Below are 17288 nucleotides of genomic sequence, written 5' to 3'. Positions count from 1 at the left end.
CACCTCGACCTGTGATCGCCCAATCAGGCACAGAAGAGCACCAGCGCCGAGCAAGACAGTGAATCCTCAAACTGGCCATGGATTCTACTACTTTTCAGCTCCACGATGGAGTGTTGCTTCTATCTCACACTCTCCTATCTCACATTCTCTCATTTACCTTTCCCATACAACTCGACTGCTCATCTCGCTTTCCTACCTGGCCAAGTACGTCAGAGCAGTCCAAGGATGGAGGAGGAAACATCAGAGATGGAGCAACCAGACTATATACTCGATGACGAAGGCGAGATACTCATCGGTTTGATGTATCCCAATCAGCCCTTCGTTTCCTTTGAGCCAGGAGTAGCGCGCGAGGCCGGCTCCCAGGTCGTGGATTCCGAGCTATTGCAACGATGGATAGCAATGGCCACAGATGCAGGAATCATGGAAGAGAAGTATAAGAAGCTCTCGGTAGTTCCACTTATCGTTCAATCTGATGACCAAGTCGAGGCGAGTGAGCCGGAGAGTGGCATCTGGGGAATCGGCGGGCCACCTGTTGATATTCTTCCGAGCTCACTGCTAACGGAAGAGGAGCGACGAGCGCGCACACGTGTCAGGGAAGAGATCGAGAAAAAGATCCAGGCTAGAAACGATGGGAATGAGAGTGAGAGTGAGACCGAGGTCGTGGTTACCTTCCAAGCATCGGCGAAGCATCTTATGGCCGCGTCGCCGTACTTTAAGGCCCTTCTCTCCGCCGGCATGGAAGAGAGCGTTGAATTCCAGGCGGATGGAACAGTGCTGACGACAGCAGAATGTTGGGACGAATGCGCGCTTCTTTACGTCCTGAAGATCATCCACTGCAAAAGTCATGAACTTCCTGACAAAGTCGACTTAGATATGCTTGGCAAGGTCTGCGTCGTCGCTGATTATTACGATGTCAGTGATGCAGTACGCTTCGCCGCACGGCCCTGGATTGCGAAGCTCAACCCTTATGGGCCCGACGACGGCTATCGCGACGCTGTGATCTGGCTCTGGATCAGCATATTTTTCCAAATGCCGGGTGTCTTCAAGGCAGCGAGCTTGACTTTGATCAAGGAAGGAAGAGCACACATGCCACCTCTGGGTCTTCCGATTCCGGCACGTATCGTGGGTAAGTTTTCTATCTAATCAGTATAATACGGAGTCCACTGCTGACAACTCAATAGAAGAAATCAACGCCCGCCGAATCAAGGCCATTGAAGGATTGATGGGCCACGTCTATCGTGTGCAAGAAGAATATTTGATCGGGAAGAGAGGTTGCTCATTCGAATGCAGTTCCATGCTGTATGGGGCCCTTACGAAGAACCTTAACACACACAACCTGGCCAAATCGGACTTCAAGGCACCCTTCCTGTATCACAACTACACTTCTCTTGTGAACATCATTGATCGGTTCAGGCAGCCAAGATGGTACGATCCCAGAAGCTCGAAGTACCTGTGCTGGCAGTACCTCGAGCACGAATGCCATGATGCCCACTTTTGGGAACTTCGATTGGGAAGGTTCCTTGATGAAGATGGAATGGAACTGAAGGATTTCATTAAGACGGACTGACGACGGAATGCGGATCCTGACATTTTTTATTTCCTTTTGTGCGCCGTGGATACTTTGCTAGTGGGATAGTGAGGGGGTGTATTTGACTCAGGTGATGCATTCAGAAGTAGTAAACTACTAGTTGAAGACTGGAACTAGGAATGACATCTCAGTTTATTGTGCTTATCTTTCTTGACTATATCATATCTATTGCTGCCTCAGGCAGCTGTACTAATCATGTGCAGAGCTAGTCCCAGTCTAGAACGAGTGGGAAAAATTTGTCAGCTGAAGATTTCCCATCTGGGAAGTAATCAATCAGCCAATCAGAGAAGGCATAGCAACCGTGTGCGCACTGCCTGAGGCAGGTTTGCCTCCCGCAATAATTGAGAAAAGAAAAAGAAGGAAAATTGAAGGGAAAGTTGATTGTCGACAAGCCACGCTACTTGAAGCCAATATCATTATTATTTCTTCGGGTGTCGGCTGTAATGCATTCATGGTATCGATAAGAAGGTCTAATGCGGATATACCACAAATTTCGAGACAATGCCCTATCCAAAAGTTTCATTCCAGCTACAGAAGACCAGTCTGCATCTTAAAATCCATCCACCGCAGCCATCCGATGGTGTCATGTATAAGGAATATTGCGCATACTGCAGCATTCATGGCTGGCTGTAACTCCCATCTGTGCTGTCTGCAGCATTCGATGGCTTCGCACTGCTTGCGTTCCAGGCTTTGGCATGGAAGATCCGCAGTATCCACTGAGGTTTGCGGTTCCATGCTACTGCCGTCGTCATTGGCTCCTTCACGATGATGGCAAACCGATTGACCATTCAGACGTGATCCGAGTGGACCCGAATCGGGCAATGGAGATAAGAGCTCGCTGACGAACTGCAGAAAAAAATTGGGAAGAGGGACAGGAAGAAAAATGGGGGAAAATGGCGTGCCGAAATAGCCAGCTCGTCTGCGTAACAACCAACCCAAGTCTCCGAGTCTCAGTGACCCTAAGCAGCACCCCATCATGAGTTTATCAACAACAACAGTCGAAAAACGGCTCCTCGCAACCGCAGAGCACCTCAATGTCCCTAATAAATCCCAATCAACGTCGGTTCCGTGGGTACATCCCCATTTAGAGCAGGACGTGGTGCCGATTAAAGGCCGCCAGCTGCGTGCCTCCCAACCCATCCGCCAGGGCGAGCTTCTGATGATTGACGTGCCCTATGCGCTCATTCCCGTCGTCGATGATCCGGCCAGTAGCGATAGTCTTCTGTGCAGCAACCCAACCTGTAGTCGTCAGACGCAACACGGTTCGGGACGAATCTCGTGTCCCAATCGCTGTCTCACAGATGTAGTCTGGTGCGGTCCGACCTGCCAGGAAGCTGATCAATTGCGCCATGAATTCGAGTGCACCTGGCTGCAGAGATACGCCGCTCCCATCCGCGCAAAATGGGGAGAATATAACTTTGGAATGATGTGGCTGATTGTCCGCATCCTCGCTTCCCGACACATGGAGCGACAGCAGCCGTCTGATACAGACAATGAAACGAATCAGCGATTCAAGGGTGGCTGGGATGCTATTATGTCCTTCTGTGGCTCGATAGACAGCTGGGCCCATTCCCAGGTACGGTCATGGACGGCGTTGGTCAAGAAGTACCTTCGCAGTAGTCCGGTTCTGTCACACGGCTTGAGTGCCGACGACATCGTTGCTCTGATCTGCCGGGAGGAAGCCAACTCCTTTGGCTTGTATCCACGGGAAACGGGTGTATATCCAGTCCCAGAACCCCCTGTGGACCGGGGAGAGCAGTTTGCTGCGGCCGTGTATCCCCGAGCAGCGATTGCCAACCATTCGTGCAGTCCTAATGTAAGCGCTCCCAAGTCCCTCCTTGACCATTAGCTAACACGACCGACCAAGATCATGCATAAACCAGACCATCACGGACGGATGGTATTCACTGCCTCGAGGGACATCGCAGCCGGCGAAGAGTGCTGCATATCCTATTTCGACCTCAGCAAACGTGTTGATCTTAAGTCCCGTCGTGATCACCTCCAGGGTCTGTTCAGGTTTGTCTGCGGATGTGACCGATGTTCGGCTGAGGAGCCATCGGAAAAGGAGTCCGACTGGGTTGGACTGCCTTTCTTGGAATAGAGTGTTTGCACCAAGATGCTTATGGGCCCGATGATGGCTAGTGTTTTCGGGATTTTCTTGGCTCGGTTTCTTTCATTGCAGTTACAGCGCCGACGCATCACCAGCTGGTCCTGGTATGAAGTTATATAAATGATTGATAGAAGAGATGATAAATATGTTTGGTTAGAGTTAAGACATCCACGTGTTCCGTGACTTCATAAATTATGCCAATTCCCCGGGTCCGACTCAATAGTTCACGCGACATGTGCTGTCGATCGGGTTGTTAGCAGCTAATTTAGACTCCTTCCTCGCGTTCTTCTAGAACCCTACAAGACATCTCTCTCGGGATAAAAGAAACGTTAATGTGTTCCTCCTTCACCAATTTTCCGGCCAAGATCAGGCTACACGATCGCCGGCTGCCCAACATCTCGATTCGATAACAGGCCAGGATGATCGCACAGAGCTATCTGCATCTCAAGTGGATGCCCTCCTCTCATAGGCCGAACCCCGCCCGAAGCGCCCTAACGCCGTGCTCCTAATGCAAGTACGTGGGGGCAATCTCAAACTTCAAAAGCGGTATGATCGAGTGCTGGCGCTTAAATAAAAGGTAATGCTCGTGATTAGGAATGTGAGCATGTGCAGCTGTCAAACATGGATACCAAGTACCGCCAACCTGACCCTGGCGTGGCCGAGACCAGCGACTATGCTTCAGAGTCTCCGGAAACCCCGAATATCACGGCCGGATCGCAGCATCTGCATCGCAAGCTGGGCGGAAAAGAGGTTCAGCTCTTCGCGGTCGGGGGAGCCATAGGAACATGTACGTGTCGGCATGCCGGTGGCATAGAAGAACCAAGGCCCCAAACCCCCGACTAACTGTCTGCAGCGCTTTTCGTCCAGGCGGGTGCTATGTTGCCTAAGGCAGGTCCAGCAGGTCTTCTGATTGGGTTCCTCGCATACACGCCTATCATACTCGCTGTCAACCAATGCTTTGGTGAGCCTATATCATTCGAACCTTTTCTCCTGTGTTCGGCAGAGCTGAGCTGACCCTTGCAGCGGAGATGGTCTGCTATGCGCCCATACCCTCTCCATTCATTCGCCTCGCCGGTCACTGGGTAGATGATGCCCTTAGCTTTGCCATGGGCTGGAATTTCTTCTTCACCATGGGTTAGTGGTAAACCCTCTCAGCAGATTGTGGAAGGTTAACCTCAACAACAGCATTAGGGATTCCGTACGAGATCGTCGCTATCAACATCCTCCTCACCTACTGGACGGATCGTGTACCTGTAGCTGCAGTGGTGGTTATTATGCTGGTGCTTTACACGTGGGCACCTCTAATCCCAAGACCATTTTATCTTTGACATGACTGATTCGGTCTCAGGCTATTGAACGTATTCACTGTTCGCTTCTTTGGAGTGTCAGAGTTCTATCTGTCATTTTTCAAGATCTTCCTCATGGTCGGACTTCTCCTATACACTTTCATAACCATGGTCGGAGGCAATCCCCGGCACGATGTGTACGGCTTTCGATACTGGCGTAATCCGGTGACTACATCTCTCATCGTTAGGCACAATCCAGACTGATGATATGCCACGCAGGGGGCATTTGTGTCCTACATTGAACCCGGGAGCATCGGGCGCTTCTGCGGCGTTCTAGCATGTATGATCCAAGCCTCATTCACGTACGACCAACCCATCCACCTAACCTCCATCTACTTCCAAAACTTACCACTGCGACAGTATGGTCGGCCCTGAGTACATATCCATGGCCGCGGCAGAAGCCGCACGGCCACGACGAGTAATGCGCAAGGCCTACGCATCGTACCCCTGGCGACTAGTTACATTTTTCATCCTGGGTGTTCTATCAATGGGTATACTCATACCTTACAATGATCCTACATTGGCTGCGACCTTAGGAGGATCGGGGCACGAAAGTGGCACGGGAGCTGCGTGAGTCCGACCCTACCCAAATGAATTTATCCAGACTCTGCCCTCTAACACCCATATCTTCTCCAGCTCCCCCTACGTAATCTCCATGAACCACTTCAACATCCAGGTCCTCCCGGACATCGTCAACGCCCTAATCATGACCTCTGTCTTCTCCGCCGGCAACAACCTGGTCTTCTCCGCCGCGCGAACCCTCCACGGCATGGCCCTCGAAGGCCGCGCCCCATCCCTCTTCGCGCGCTGCAACCGCAACGGCCTCCCCTACTACGCCGTCGGCGCCTCGCTAGCATTCTGCCTCCTGGGCTTCCTCCAAGTAAGCAACAGCTCCGCGACCGTACTAAACTGGCTCGTGGGAATAATCGTCGCCTCGTACCTGTTAAACTACGTCGGCACATGCATTACATACCTGCATTTCTACGCGGCACTGCGCAGACAGGGTATATCCCGGGATACACTCCCATATAAGGGAGTGCTGCAACCGTATGCGGGGTGGTTCGCGCTGGTGGGCACGATAGTCATGACGCTGATTATTGGGTTCGAGATATTCCTGGATGGGCAGTGGGATGTGCAGACGTTCTTTTTGGATTATACCATGGTTGGGTTTTTTGTGGTCGCGTTTGGGTTTTGGAAGGTCGTGAAGAGGACGAGGTATGTCTGGCCTGGGACGGCGGATCTGGGGCTGGGTGGGTTGAAGAAGGAGATTGATGAGTATGAGGCTGGAATGGTGGTTCCTGTGAGGAGGGGGGTTGCAAGGGTTTGGTATGGGTTGTTTGAGTAGGTTGATTTGGGGTTTGGGGAGTAGATGGGATGGGGATGCTTCGTTGCATAGGAATGAGGGTGTTGCGCATAAGGTGCAGTGGAAAACCGATCCTAGTAATTGCTATAGATTATATCCTATAGGTTCTGCTCCGTAACTAGTCGGTGTATGGTAGATCGAACGATGGCCCCGTGTTCTGCCGGGTGGTGTGCACTCTCTCAAGCCGCGACATTTCCTCCCTGATGCGCTCTCCAATTCCTTCTGGCTGCGTCTCTGATGGTTCCCCTTCTTCTGCCTCTGCCACCCCGGCAGGTCCCTCCTCTCCATTAGTACCGGGGGTTACCTTCTCTGCCTCTCCTTCCGCATCAACAGCCAAACGCTCCTGCGATTCCTTCTTCTCCTCCTCCGCCAACACCGCATAATGCGCCCGCCGATACACCCCAAGGCTACTGAGCACCATACCGACAATATCATACGCGAATAGAACCGGCAACGCATAATCCAGTTGGGGATTGCAACCACCGGACCAAATATCCACCATCACCTGGAAGATAGCATGCGCGGGAAGCGCATATCCCCATTTGTAGAACCCTGGAGACAGCTCGAACGGCAACAGAATTGATGAAACATTCAACACAACCCATGAAATAAGGGCCATGGGAACGAATGGCGGTGCTAGCCAAATAGTAAATACATCCAAGACGAGGAAGTTCAGATGCGCGAATAACCACAGCGCCATCCAGGTTATCATGAACTGGGCGCCGTTGACGTGCCAGCCATATCGGAAGGCCCAGATGGCGCCAGTAGTGCAGAGCGAGCCGATGAAGGTGTATGTGGCCGAGATGAGCTGACGGATGATGGCGATGCGGTGCGCGTCAACTGAAGTGTACAGGTGGAATTGCTGATAGAGACCATTGAGGTAGCCAAGGTAGAAGAACTCTTGGATGAGGATGAGGATGACGACTAGAGTGTTGTAGATGAGGCGGGAGCCTTGGGTGGTGGGTTGGATGTTAATAGTGGAGAGCGTCCAGGGGTCAGCGAGGGTGGCGATGGCTGTCTGGTCAGAGGTGTTCATAGTTTGAAGGATGGCAGGACCGTTGGTAGTGGTGTAGATGATGCGAGCAGCTTCAGATAACGACAGAATGTTGGACTCGATAGCAGAATCTACGACGGTGGAGTAGCGCGCCTCATTCCAGACTAGGGTCATGACATCACTTTTATTGTAGGTTGCTGTCCCGATGCCGGTGAGAGCAGCTGATAGGCGCGAGGAAGCATTCTCGACGATGTACAGACCTCCCCAGTAGTGAATATTGCAGACGGTGGAGACGATCGACGCAGGATTGGGATAAGCCTGGACTGACTGTTCGCGGAGGGTGGGGAAGCCGGATCCTTGCAGCTGTTGGTAGGCAGTGCGCACGGCCTGACCGATGGCCCCACCATCGTAGTCAACGAAGAGGACATTGAGATTATGAATATGAGTGGTCTGTTGACAGATGGACCCGAACAGATAGCAGAACAGACCAAGGAAGAGGAGTTGTAAGATGAGCAGGTTGATGGTGGCAGCCTTGAGGACGGCTAGACGCAGCGGGCGCACCTCCGGGTCGTGGATGCTGCGGTGAGGGCGTTGACGGGCAGCAGCATACAGGGCCATGGGTGTATCCTAGGGACGGTCTAATTTTCTTCTATTGAGATATAACCTCCAGAGGTCGTGAAGATACGGCAATCTCCCGGTGTGAGTCGAGGGCTGAGCCGGAATCGCGGGGAAGTCAAGTCGGAGGGAGATTCCATGGTTGAGCGATGGATACGAGAACCGGTCGTTGAACCTTGTTTGTTCCTTCTTTGGAAGGGTTAGTCATCGAATTAGATGGATACGGGACCTTGATACTTACCAAAAGTAGTCACTGTCTGCGCTCTATAGCAGTGCATATATGTAAAAAAAGTGCTGTCTTAAAAGTGCTTCTCATAGATACTATATACAACTTCCGAGGCCCACTACCAAATTGAGCGGAAGTACCCCAGGGCTTCCGGTTGAGAACCAATGCCATGTCGGTAGCACAGAATATGCATATCAGCTCGAATCTCCAGTTTAGTACTACTGAACAAAGCAATATTGTAGGATAATGAGTAGTAGACAGCCGAATTGAAAGGCAGAACCACGCAATTTCCCAATATGACTGCCATTCGGCAGTGACAATATCCCCAGCGCTTGGACCTTCGCGTCGCTTCCATAAGATCCCAGGCCCTGACTAGTAGGAATGACCTACCAAGAGGGACAAGGACACCTAATTAATAACGGGCAAGTCCCGAAAAGCTCTTCGTTCGCTTGTATCTCAATCGAATCACTGGAAGCTGTATTACGTGGTAGGAGTAGTATCGTGTGCCAATGACACAATCTATAAATATTATTACAGCTCCCACTGGCGCGTCAGCATCATGGCACCAGGTGGCAATAGTTCTCATCAGCCATCATTAAAAATTGCCCGTCGGTAACGAAACATTTCCGCCCACGAACAGCTGCATAGCCATGTCACAAGGAGTTCATCTTTTACAGAGTGCTTGTGCTCTATGCGGGGACTGGCCAACAGGTGGTGAACGGATAATAAGTGAGCTTTTGGCCCCTCAAACCTCGCGCAGTATCATCTAACCCAATCGCAGACCTTGACGGGGACCAAGTATCTTTCCAGACTGTAAGTGAGTGCGGGATTGAATGCATAGAGTGTGGTGGCAATCCAATCCCAAGACTTTGGATTCACACCCGGTGTTATCAGCTTCTGTTGGCCAGCTTCGACCCATCTGACAGACCCTCGATGAAGGATATAAAGGATTACGCTGTTGACACGGAATTACTTTATGGCAAGAGTTATCCACGTAGACATCCCGGAACAATTCTGGAGGGTCTCTCGTCTAAACATACCTCATGCATTATCGCAGAGTCCTTCAAGCAAAGCTTTTTTGATGAATTGCCCCCGGAGATGCGACGCAGGATCGCGGGGTTCGTTGGACCATGCTGGTACTTGGCTGTCCTAGGCGAGGCCCGCCGGCTCATTGAATATATTCGACAGAGCGAAGAAATTTTGAGTGAAGAGCTCCACCTCGACAAAGACTTGTGGATATCGCGGATTGTTTGCCAAGATCATTGGTACCTGTCACATATCAGCAATATACCAATTGAGGCAACTGAAGGAATGGAAGTTTTCCATATACAGCTACCCCAGACCATTCACAAAATTATCGCTTCAACGGACCACATTGGTGTGCGATGGATCCAGTTTCTCGACCGTGAAGCTACTCCGACACAAGATCAGTCACCATGGTACGAGATATACGACGTGGAAAATTTTGAACCAAAGCTGGGGGATGTCCGTACTGTAAGCAACTCCATCCTCAGTATCCGGGCATTAGCTGACCTACTTAGCGTCTCATAACAAAGGAGATTAAAATCTACGATGACGAAGCAACACGTCTCTGGCCGTTGACGTGGACCTCCCCAATTACGCCCATTTTCCACCCATTAGCAGGTATCATACATCACGACTTACAGATGGCTAAACTCCACCATATGAAATTTGGAAGCCAAGTAGAAGGCATTCTTGTCGTCTGCGATGGCCCTGTTGACATAGTCGGGATCCACAACTTCTCGGGCCGCAACAAAGCATTCTGGGAGTTTCTCGAACAGGTGCATGCCCGTAGAGAGCCATGGATGAACCCATCTTTATACTGGTTCTATTTTCCGTTGAATGACCAAGAGAAGATCCAAGGGGTTTTCGCTCGGAAGTGGGAACACCCCGCCAGTCGAACAAACATTGATGGTTTGATTGTAAGTGCTCCCATCCCATGGCTGATCTCAGGGACTGACCGGCTAGGTACATACATTCTTCGGGAGAGACATGACATTCGGAGCAGTATTTCCACGCACGTTTACTAGAGATAGTAAATACATCCCTATGGTTCGGCACACTGATGGTCCAGTTTCCGGAATAATTCACGATGGCATGGATTTAAGCCCCCACAGCATTGCGGTGTATGGGGTTACCCGCCATAACTCACATAATGGCGAGACTCCAGCCTCGGGCCTAATACGTTACCCCATTGGGCCTCCAGGGGCCCATCCCGGCGTCGACCTCGTACCATGGTATATGACCAAGGCCACATTAAGGGGCGTGATTAAGGTACAAGTGTGCAGGGACCGGACACAGTCGCATCATCCTTGTCTGGGTATCTTGATGTTCTATACCGATGGTCACATCGAGTCCAATGGACAGATTCGCTGGGATTACGGACTGGAAGAAGAGATATGCAGTCCTTTCGTAGTCGCCCTAGGAGCGATTAAATAAAAAGGACGCTATCAAGGACATCAGAAATGCAGAAGACCCAGTAGTGGCCACTCTGCATCGGGGTGAATGGAAACTTCTACCTAGTCAAGGGATACTCGCATGGTGGTTTAGTGAGTTGGGCGATAGACTTGTGGTTTATTATTAGTGGGTACTACATGGCTTTTTAAAGCTTCCACAAATCCAACTCAAGTTCACGTACACTCCAGTGCTATTGAATTAACACAACGCTTCGATTGAAGCGACGGCGCCTGTAGACCTGCCGAGAGTAATGCGCAGGATGACCATGCCATGTGAAATTGTGGCTTTATGGCCTACGCTTCTTTTCAGTGACTCGATGCATCCAAAAGCATCGAATAAGACAGATGTCAGTAGCCACATAGATAACTCGACTTCGTCTTTAACGGAATATTATTGAATGTCATCATGATATCGAAACTTCTACCATATCAGGTAATTGGTACAGGAATCTTCACATACGTTGCGCAGACACATGATCAGACAATTTTGCTGCGTCGTTGTGCCTGAGAACTCTATCTACGGAGCATATGAGAGAGAAGACTGTTGGCTTATGGAAAGAATAAAATGACCAAAATGGGATGAACAAAACTGCATCGCGACCACAGATATTCATTCAAGAATTCTGATGGAGGATACAGGAGTCAGCTTCTGCTAACAATTTCTCATAATCATATGCTCCGCATTCATTCTTCATCAACTGGACAACTTCATTGATCCGGGAAGCCCCAGGCGAGTGAATATCAACGTAATCTCGAGAATCAGACCCATCCACCGAGCCAAACAGCGGCTCCAGCCATTCATCCTCCCTTGAGCACGACCATGCTCTACACTTAGTACCAAATGCCGTGAACGCGTACACCTTTGACAAATTAGGGTGACTTAGAAGATAGGCCATACAGACTGTGAATGCATGTCTCATAAGCCCATCAAGATCCTGAAGACTCGGATCCTTCGCCACAGGTTCATAAACGCAAAAGGCCATCGTATCGACATCGACACTGTCATCGCGCATATCATAATGCTCTATGGTAATATCCAGGCGTTGACGGGGCGAACTCCAATCCGATTGTGGGTAATCCCTTGATGGTGGACCAATATTACCTACCGCTAGCTTTGAAGGTCTTCAGAAGTTTTGTCCCTGCGGCTCATTTGCTTCAGATGAAGAGCTTTGGAAAGAGATGGAGGGTGCATTGTATGAATCTGTTCCCGAGGCCGTGCGGAGACTACTCCGACGTCGGATGCCGCCGGCTACGCCGTATACCTTTACACATGGGGACCTTAGCTATGGCAATATCATGGTAAAGGATGGCTCTGTTACTGGAATCATTGATTGGGAGACGGCCGCGTACATGCCTGTATGGTGTGAGTCTCTTTGTGTCTCATTCTCGGGTTGCGAGGAAGATGAAGAGTGGAGGATGTTGTTGCGCAACTACATGCTTGATTATGATGCTGCATACAACTTCTGGCACCAGTATCACTATCTCTGTCTCGATCCAAACATATGGGGAAAGCATTTCATCGACGAAGCCGAGCGTGAGGCTCGTATGAATGGAATAGATCTTATTCATGGGATGATGGATAGGGTATCTTTAGAGGGAAGATGCGGCCCTCATATTTTAAGGCTAAGATGCCATAAAGCAGAAAAGTCAATTTTGGTAAATAATCACGTCGAATAACAGCTGCAACTAGTTAGTACACAACATGTCAAGGGCGAGTTTATATGCTACCTACCAGCGCATAGAACGTATCAGACACACACTAAGCCCATTGTGGTCTAGTATCTATGCAGGGATGATGCCTTGGCTCATGTCACACATCCATTATTTGCCTTGATACCACAACAACCACGGAGAATACAATGTTCTCCATATTGAGAGGGATCAGAAGGATACGACGGTCTCAGTCAACAGCCCCGCTATCCATCCTTTGTCGCGGTAATTGCCCGTCAAACAACAAAGCTAACATATCTAAGTTACTGATACTCAAGTAGGAAAACCAATCAGCCGGGATGAACTCTTTGCATATACAAACGGCCGATTCCTGGTCAATGAAGAGTATCAGCTGGCTCGACGCTACGCAAAATTCGATCTCAATGCTCTCTGCAGTGTAGCTGCGGCTGTGGGTGACGTTCCATCTCCCGTGGCAAGCGTGAGCAAATTGGAGGGTGGATTTAGCAAGGCTCTCCTGATGAGAAAGGAGAATGGGTCAGAAGTCGTTGCTAAGATCCCTTGTCGAATTGCTGGACCTGCAGGGCTGACAACTGCATCCGAGGTGGGTGTCCTTGAATACTGTATGTCGTCCTTCGCTCTCTCTTTTTCTCCGGCGCATGTGATCACTGATGGGACTGTGAAGTACGCAGAAATGCCACAATCCCGGTTCCCCGGGTACTGTCGTGGTCTTCAGACAGGGGAAATTCCGTGGGTTCCGAGTATACCGTGATGGAAAAGGCTAGTGGTGTCCCCTTGTTTCGTGTGTGGGGTGACATGACAGAATTCGAGAAGTTGCAACTTATTCAGAACTTGACCAAGCTCGAGGCGCAGTTATCAGCTATTCGTTTTCCTGCCTACGGTGGTTTATATTTGCGTGACCATCTACAGAACTCAGGTCATCGGTGTCTACAGCTAGATGACCATGTCGATCCATCGCAATCATTCTGTATCGGCCCTTCTCCTGACCGTCAATTCGACGTCCAGTCGGACCATCTTAAGGATCAAGGCCCTTGTTCGTCTCTGCACCTTTAACGTTACTCAAACTTACCATTCATAGGGACCACATTACCGGAACTGGGTATATTCATTGCAAAGCGCGAGCTATCCCGAATCTCAACGATACCAAACAATTCAGCCATGTTCTATCGAGGCACCTTGGAAGAACAAGCCCAGCTTCTCGACTTCACGATACGCCTAATGCCCATGCTAGACTCTCATCCCTTACTAGGCCAATCCGCACAGCCTACACTTTGGCACACCGATCTACACATGGGTAACATCTACGTTGCGCCCGACGACCGCACACGAATAGTTTCAGTCATCGATTTCCAGTCCATATCAGTTATGCCCTTATTCCTCCAGTCCCGATGGCCCGAGTTCCTAAAGCCCCCAGAGAATTACACCCAAGGCTTCACGAGTCCTGAGCTTCCTGATGGGTACGACAATATGGACGATGAGAACAAGTTGCTGGCTCGACGCGAATGGTCGCAGGCAAAACTAGCAAAAGCATACGAAGTTGCGACCTACCTCGAGAACCGACCCGCACATATTGCAAGAAACGTGCCGCGAGTGTTCCGAGAATTGTTCACCCGGTGTGGGGAGGTGTCTGAGGTGGGAGTTATTCCCCTTCGGGCATGTCTGATGGAGATATTTCAGAACTGGTCCAACCTAGGCTTTACCGGATCGAGTCCATATTCCTTCACGGAAGAAGAAATACAGACGCATGAGCGACAGTTTGCTGAATACCAGGCGTGGCATCGAGTTCAGCATCTTGCACAGGAGTGTCTAGATACAGACGCTGAAGGATGGATATCACCTGAGTTAGACATCAAGGAAAAGCGACGCCAGAACCGGGAGTTACTGGCGATGTTTATCGAGCGTATGGCGGGAGAGAAGTCACCGGAGGAGGCGAGGCAGATGTGGCCGTTTCCAGATGACGCTTAATACCAGTTTCCATCCATTATACATATAAATAGAGGATAATAACACACTTCCACGCCTTAGTATACGCGTTTCGCGTCTCATCCAAAACAACAATAATAACAAAACATCACAGCAAGCAAGGAACACTACCTTCCCAATGTAGTTAGTCTACCCCTTACTCATCCAATGACATAATCACCGCCCGATTCCCGTCTAACCCAATCAAGCAACTCTATTATGCAATAAGAACCAGTAGTAGTGACCTGACCCTCTTTAGTCTTAAGTCTTAACTTGAAATTCCCCGTCCGTCCGTCCCCATCCCATCTCCCCCCAGACTGAATCGCCTGTCCCCACAGTCCAACGTCACCGTCCTCCACGACGGGTCCTGACATGGCACAACTTGGCATATTATTATTCTCCTGATATTAATATCCTGGTGGGAAGTGGGAAAGAGTCCACGTATGTGACGTTGACGTATTCTCCTTCTTCCGGTGGTTGCCGGCAGCCATGAGTGGCCTAGTCTGCGACCGGGGGTATGTTCGCCATGTAGATTGTTGTAGCTCTTAGGGATGGAAATAGTGCTTTATCATTCGGATGTGGTTCATATTATGTAGTTGATATAGTATATAATGATGCTGCGAGGTTCTTAGGGGTTATGTTGGGGCTGTTTGGAAACAGAGTGCGGGGTGGTGGATGCATATATATATTAGTATGGGGCGAGCAGTACTATGAAGGATCAACTGAGTATTGAACGTCAACGTCAAGGCCCAGTGGCCTTAAGAATCAGGTTTACAACTATGAAAAGCGTGGGTAGAATATAGAGGAAAATAATAACGTTGTAAAAATCTAATTATATCATAACGTCATACTAATGCATTTATATACAGACAGACACTTCGGTAGGACCAGACTAGTGCGGACTATCCTCATCCGAGTCAAAGTGCTCGCGCGCCCAAGGACTGCGCAACCGAATGGCACGACCCTTGTAGAAGAAGATGAATGGAATCGGCACAAGCAGAATGGCGATAAAGCCCAGCAGACTGGACGCCCACTCGTAGTCGAGCTTCTCGTACATCTGCGTAGCGAACAGGGGGAAGCCAGCACCGACAAGGTTCCGGACGAGGATGACACCGGCCAACGCGGAGGCAGAGTAGGTCTGGTAGCTGTCGACGACATAGTTGAGGATACTGAGGATGACGATGTAAAGACCCGCACCGAAGAAAGACGACGCAATGATGGGGACGATCCAGTGCACGGAGCGGTAACTGGTCCAGCCGAACCAGAACAGACTGATCGGGATGAGCAGCGAGCCGACACGGGCCATCCACATGCGCGCTTCCGGGACACTGCGGCCACTGTTCTCGGCCACGCGGCGCAGGTAGTACCGCTCCTGCAGCGGGGACAGGGCGCAGGCGATGATAGGGCCAATGGCCATACCCAGGAAGCAGAGACCCTGTTGACCGACGTTGAAGCCGTGGCCGTTGGGTTCGCCAAAGACGAGAGGGAAGGCTTCGTTGAACAGGTAGACCAGCCCGTAGAGGAAGCCGTTGTAGATGGCGGAAAAGGTGGTGATAGGCTCAGTGAACAGGAAGCGGAAGGGACGGGTGAGGGTGATTGCAAACAGCTGGTGCAGGCCCTTGCGGTCTTCTGCGTGGAGGTCGGTGGTGGTCTCTGCGGAGCGCAATCCCTCGCGTTGCATCTGCTTGCGCACGCGGGCGGCCTTGCGCTGCAGGATGATGCTGTGGCGCGTTTCCGGGACAGTCAGGACCAGCGCAATCCAGGTGCCACCAGTGATGGCCATCATAATCCAGAAAATCCAGTGCCAGTTCAGGTTCAGGCCGATGTAGCCGCTGACCACTAGGGCCATGGGCGGGCCAAATGTACTGCTGAGACCGTAGAAGGCCATGGGGCCACCACTGTGGTTACGCTCCCACAGATCACTGATGGTACCACCAGTGTTGGTCAAGGGGGCACCACCGGCGAAACCGGCGATGAAACGGCAGACAATAATGGTGCCAATGTTAGGTGCCAGTGCGAGAGGCATCTGGAAGAGGGACATGATGAACCACGAGACGATGTAGACGGGCTGACGACCGAAGTACTCGGAAAGAGGAGCCAGCAAGACAGGTCCAATGGCATATCCCAGCACATACATGGACAGGCATAATGTAGTGACTTCAGTAGACACGTGGAAATGTTCCGCGATGCCGGTGGCTCCGGAGGAGAAGGAACCGCAAGACCAAGTGCTGGATTTGGGTTAGTAGGGTCGAGACACAGGCGGTTAGCAGTAGACATACGTGATAACGTTCAAGAAACTGGCAAACAAGGTAATGTACCACTTGCGCCAGTAACCCCAGCAGCGCGGGTTGTCCCGATCTTGCGGGCCAAAGGTGATACGCAAGGGGAGGGCTTCATCAGGCTGGTTCCTGGCGCGAGCCAGAGCTTCCTCCTCGGTGACGACCAGCGGAAGAGTCTCACGGTGTACATCCGAGATCTCTTGCTTCTGGTCGGCAGTGGCGAACAGGTCGCCGACGTGAGATTCCTCGGTCATGGTCGCGACGCCAGGCACGGAGAGATGTTAGGTTAACAGGATACAGAACAAAAAAGTTAGATCAGATCATCAGGGGAGGAAATACTTTTAATAAGGAAAAGAAATATCTGCGGCGCGAGGGGCAAAAGGGCATCAGCAACCCGCCGCGTGACGTTCCCCGAGTGCAGTCTTTTGCCATGGCCCAACTCCACTGGCCGGTGAGGGTTGCAGATGGTCTACCAATGAGATGGAGGGCACATAAGCTTCGACTCCAGATTTCTCCAGTTGCAGCCGTGTTCTCCATCTCTTTCGGGGTATGACCGAGCTGGTTACAGGGTAATCCGGTGTCGGGAGGCAAGCTTTGAGCGTCAGGTTCAAGCCTCGGTCAAGCTTTAGGGCGCCGTGG

The 17288-nt window shown here is 50.8% G+C and overlaps 6 protein-coding genes across 6 annotated transcripts; 4 read left to right on the top strand and 2 right to left on the bottom strand.

The window, feature by feature from the left end:
- Nucleotides 1–225: 225 nt before the first annotated feature.
- Nucleotides 226–1567, top strand: AtWU_03298 (major facilitator superfamily protein; the record flags this gene model as incomplete). The annotated part of the gene is made up of 2 exons (XM_035498411.1): nucleotides 226–1126; nucleotides 1182–1567. The coding sequence occupies 2 exons, from the start codon at nucleotides 226–228 to the stop codon at nucleotides 1565–1567; spliced, it is 1287 nt and encodes a 428-aa protein (XP_035354304.1).
- Nucleotides 1568–2564: 997 nt separating this feature from the next.
- AtWU_03297 (SET domain-containing protein) lies at nucleotides 2565–3689 on the top strand (the record flags this gene model as incomplete). Its single annotated transcript, XM_035498410.1, has 2 exons — nucleotides 2565–3404; nucleotides 3456–3689. 2 exons carry the CDS (start codon nucleotides 2565–2567, stop codon nucleotides 3687–3689), a joined length of 1074 nt encoding a protein of 357 aa, XP_035354303.1.
- A 630-nt stretch (nucleotides 3690–4319) lies between these two features.
- AtWU_03296 (general amino acid permease) lies at nucleotides 4320–6389 on the top strand (the record flags this gene model as incomplete). Its single annotated transcript, XM_035498409.1, has 8 exons — nucleotides 4320–4485; nucleotides 4552–4659; nucleotides 4722–4832; nucleotides 4884–4989; nucleotides 5047–5209; nucleotides 5264–5346; nucleotides 5405–5614; nucleotides 5681–6389. 8 exons carry the CDS (start codon nucleotides 4320–4322, stop codon nucleotides 6387–6389), a joined length of 1656 nt encoding a protein of 551 aa, XP_035354302.1.
- Nucleotides 6390–6525: 136 nt separating this feature from the next.
- Nucleotides 6526–8019, bottom strand: AtWU_03295 (SNG1 family protein; the record flags this gene model as incomplete). Its single annotated transcript, XM_035498408.1, has 1 exon — nucleotides 6526–8019. The coding sequence occupies one exon, from the start codon at nucleotides 8017–8019 to the stop codon at nucleotides 6526–6528; it is 1494 nt and encodes a 497-aa protein (XP_035354301.1).
- Nucleotides 8020–12578: 4559 nt separating this feature from the next.
- On the top strand, nucleotides 12579–14373 carry AtWU_03294 (uncharacterized protein; the record flags this gene model as incomplete). The annotated part of the gene is made up of 4 exons (XM_035498407.1): nucleotides 12579–12654; nucleotides 12711–13010; nucleotides 13073–13441; nucleotides 13487–14373. 4 exons carry the CDS (start codon nucleotides 12579–12581, stop codon nucleotides 14371–14373), a joined length of 1632 nt encoding a protein of 543 aa, XP_035354300.1.
- Nucleotides 14374–15262: 889 nt separating this feature from the next.
- Nucleotides 15263–16903, bottom strand: AtWU_03293 (MFS transporter; the record flags this gene model as incomplete). Its single annotated transcript, XM_035498406.1, has 2 exons — nucleotides 15263–16598; nucleotides 16650–16903. The coding sequence occupies 2 exons, from the start codon at nucleotides 16901–16903 to the stop codon at nucleotides 15263–15265; spliced, it is 1590 nt and encodes a 529-aa protein (XP_035354299.1).
- Nucleotides 16904–17288: the final 385 nt, after the last annotated feature.

This window comes from Aspergillus tubingensis (genome assembly GCF_013340325.1).
Source record: "Aspergillus tubingensis WU-2223L DNA, scaffold_4, whole genome shotgun sequence".
In the NCBI taxonomy this organism is placed as follows: Eukaryota; Fungi; Ascomycota; class Eurotiomycetes; order Eurotiales; family Aspergillaceae; genus Aspergillus; species Aspergillus tubingensis.
This window is presented reverse-complemented; position numbering and strand designations above follow the sequence as displayed.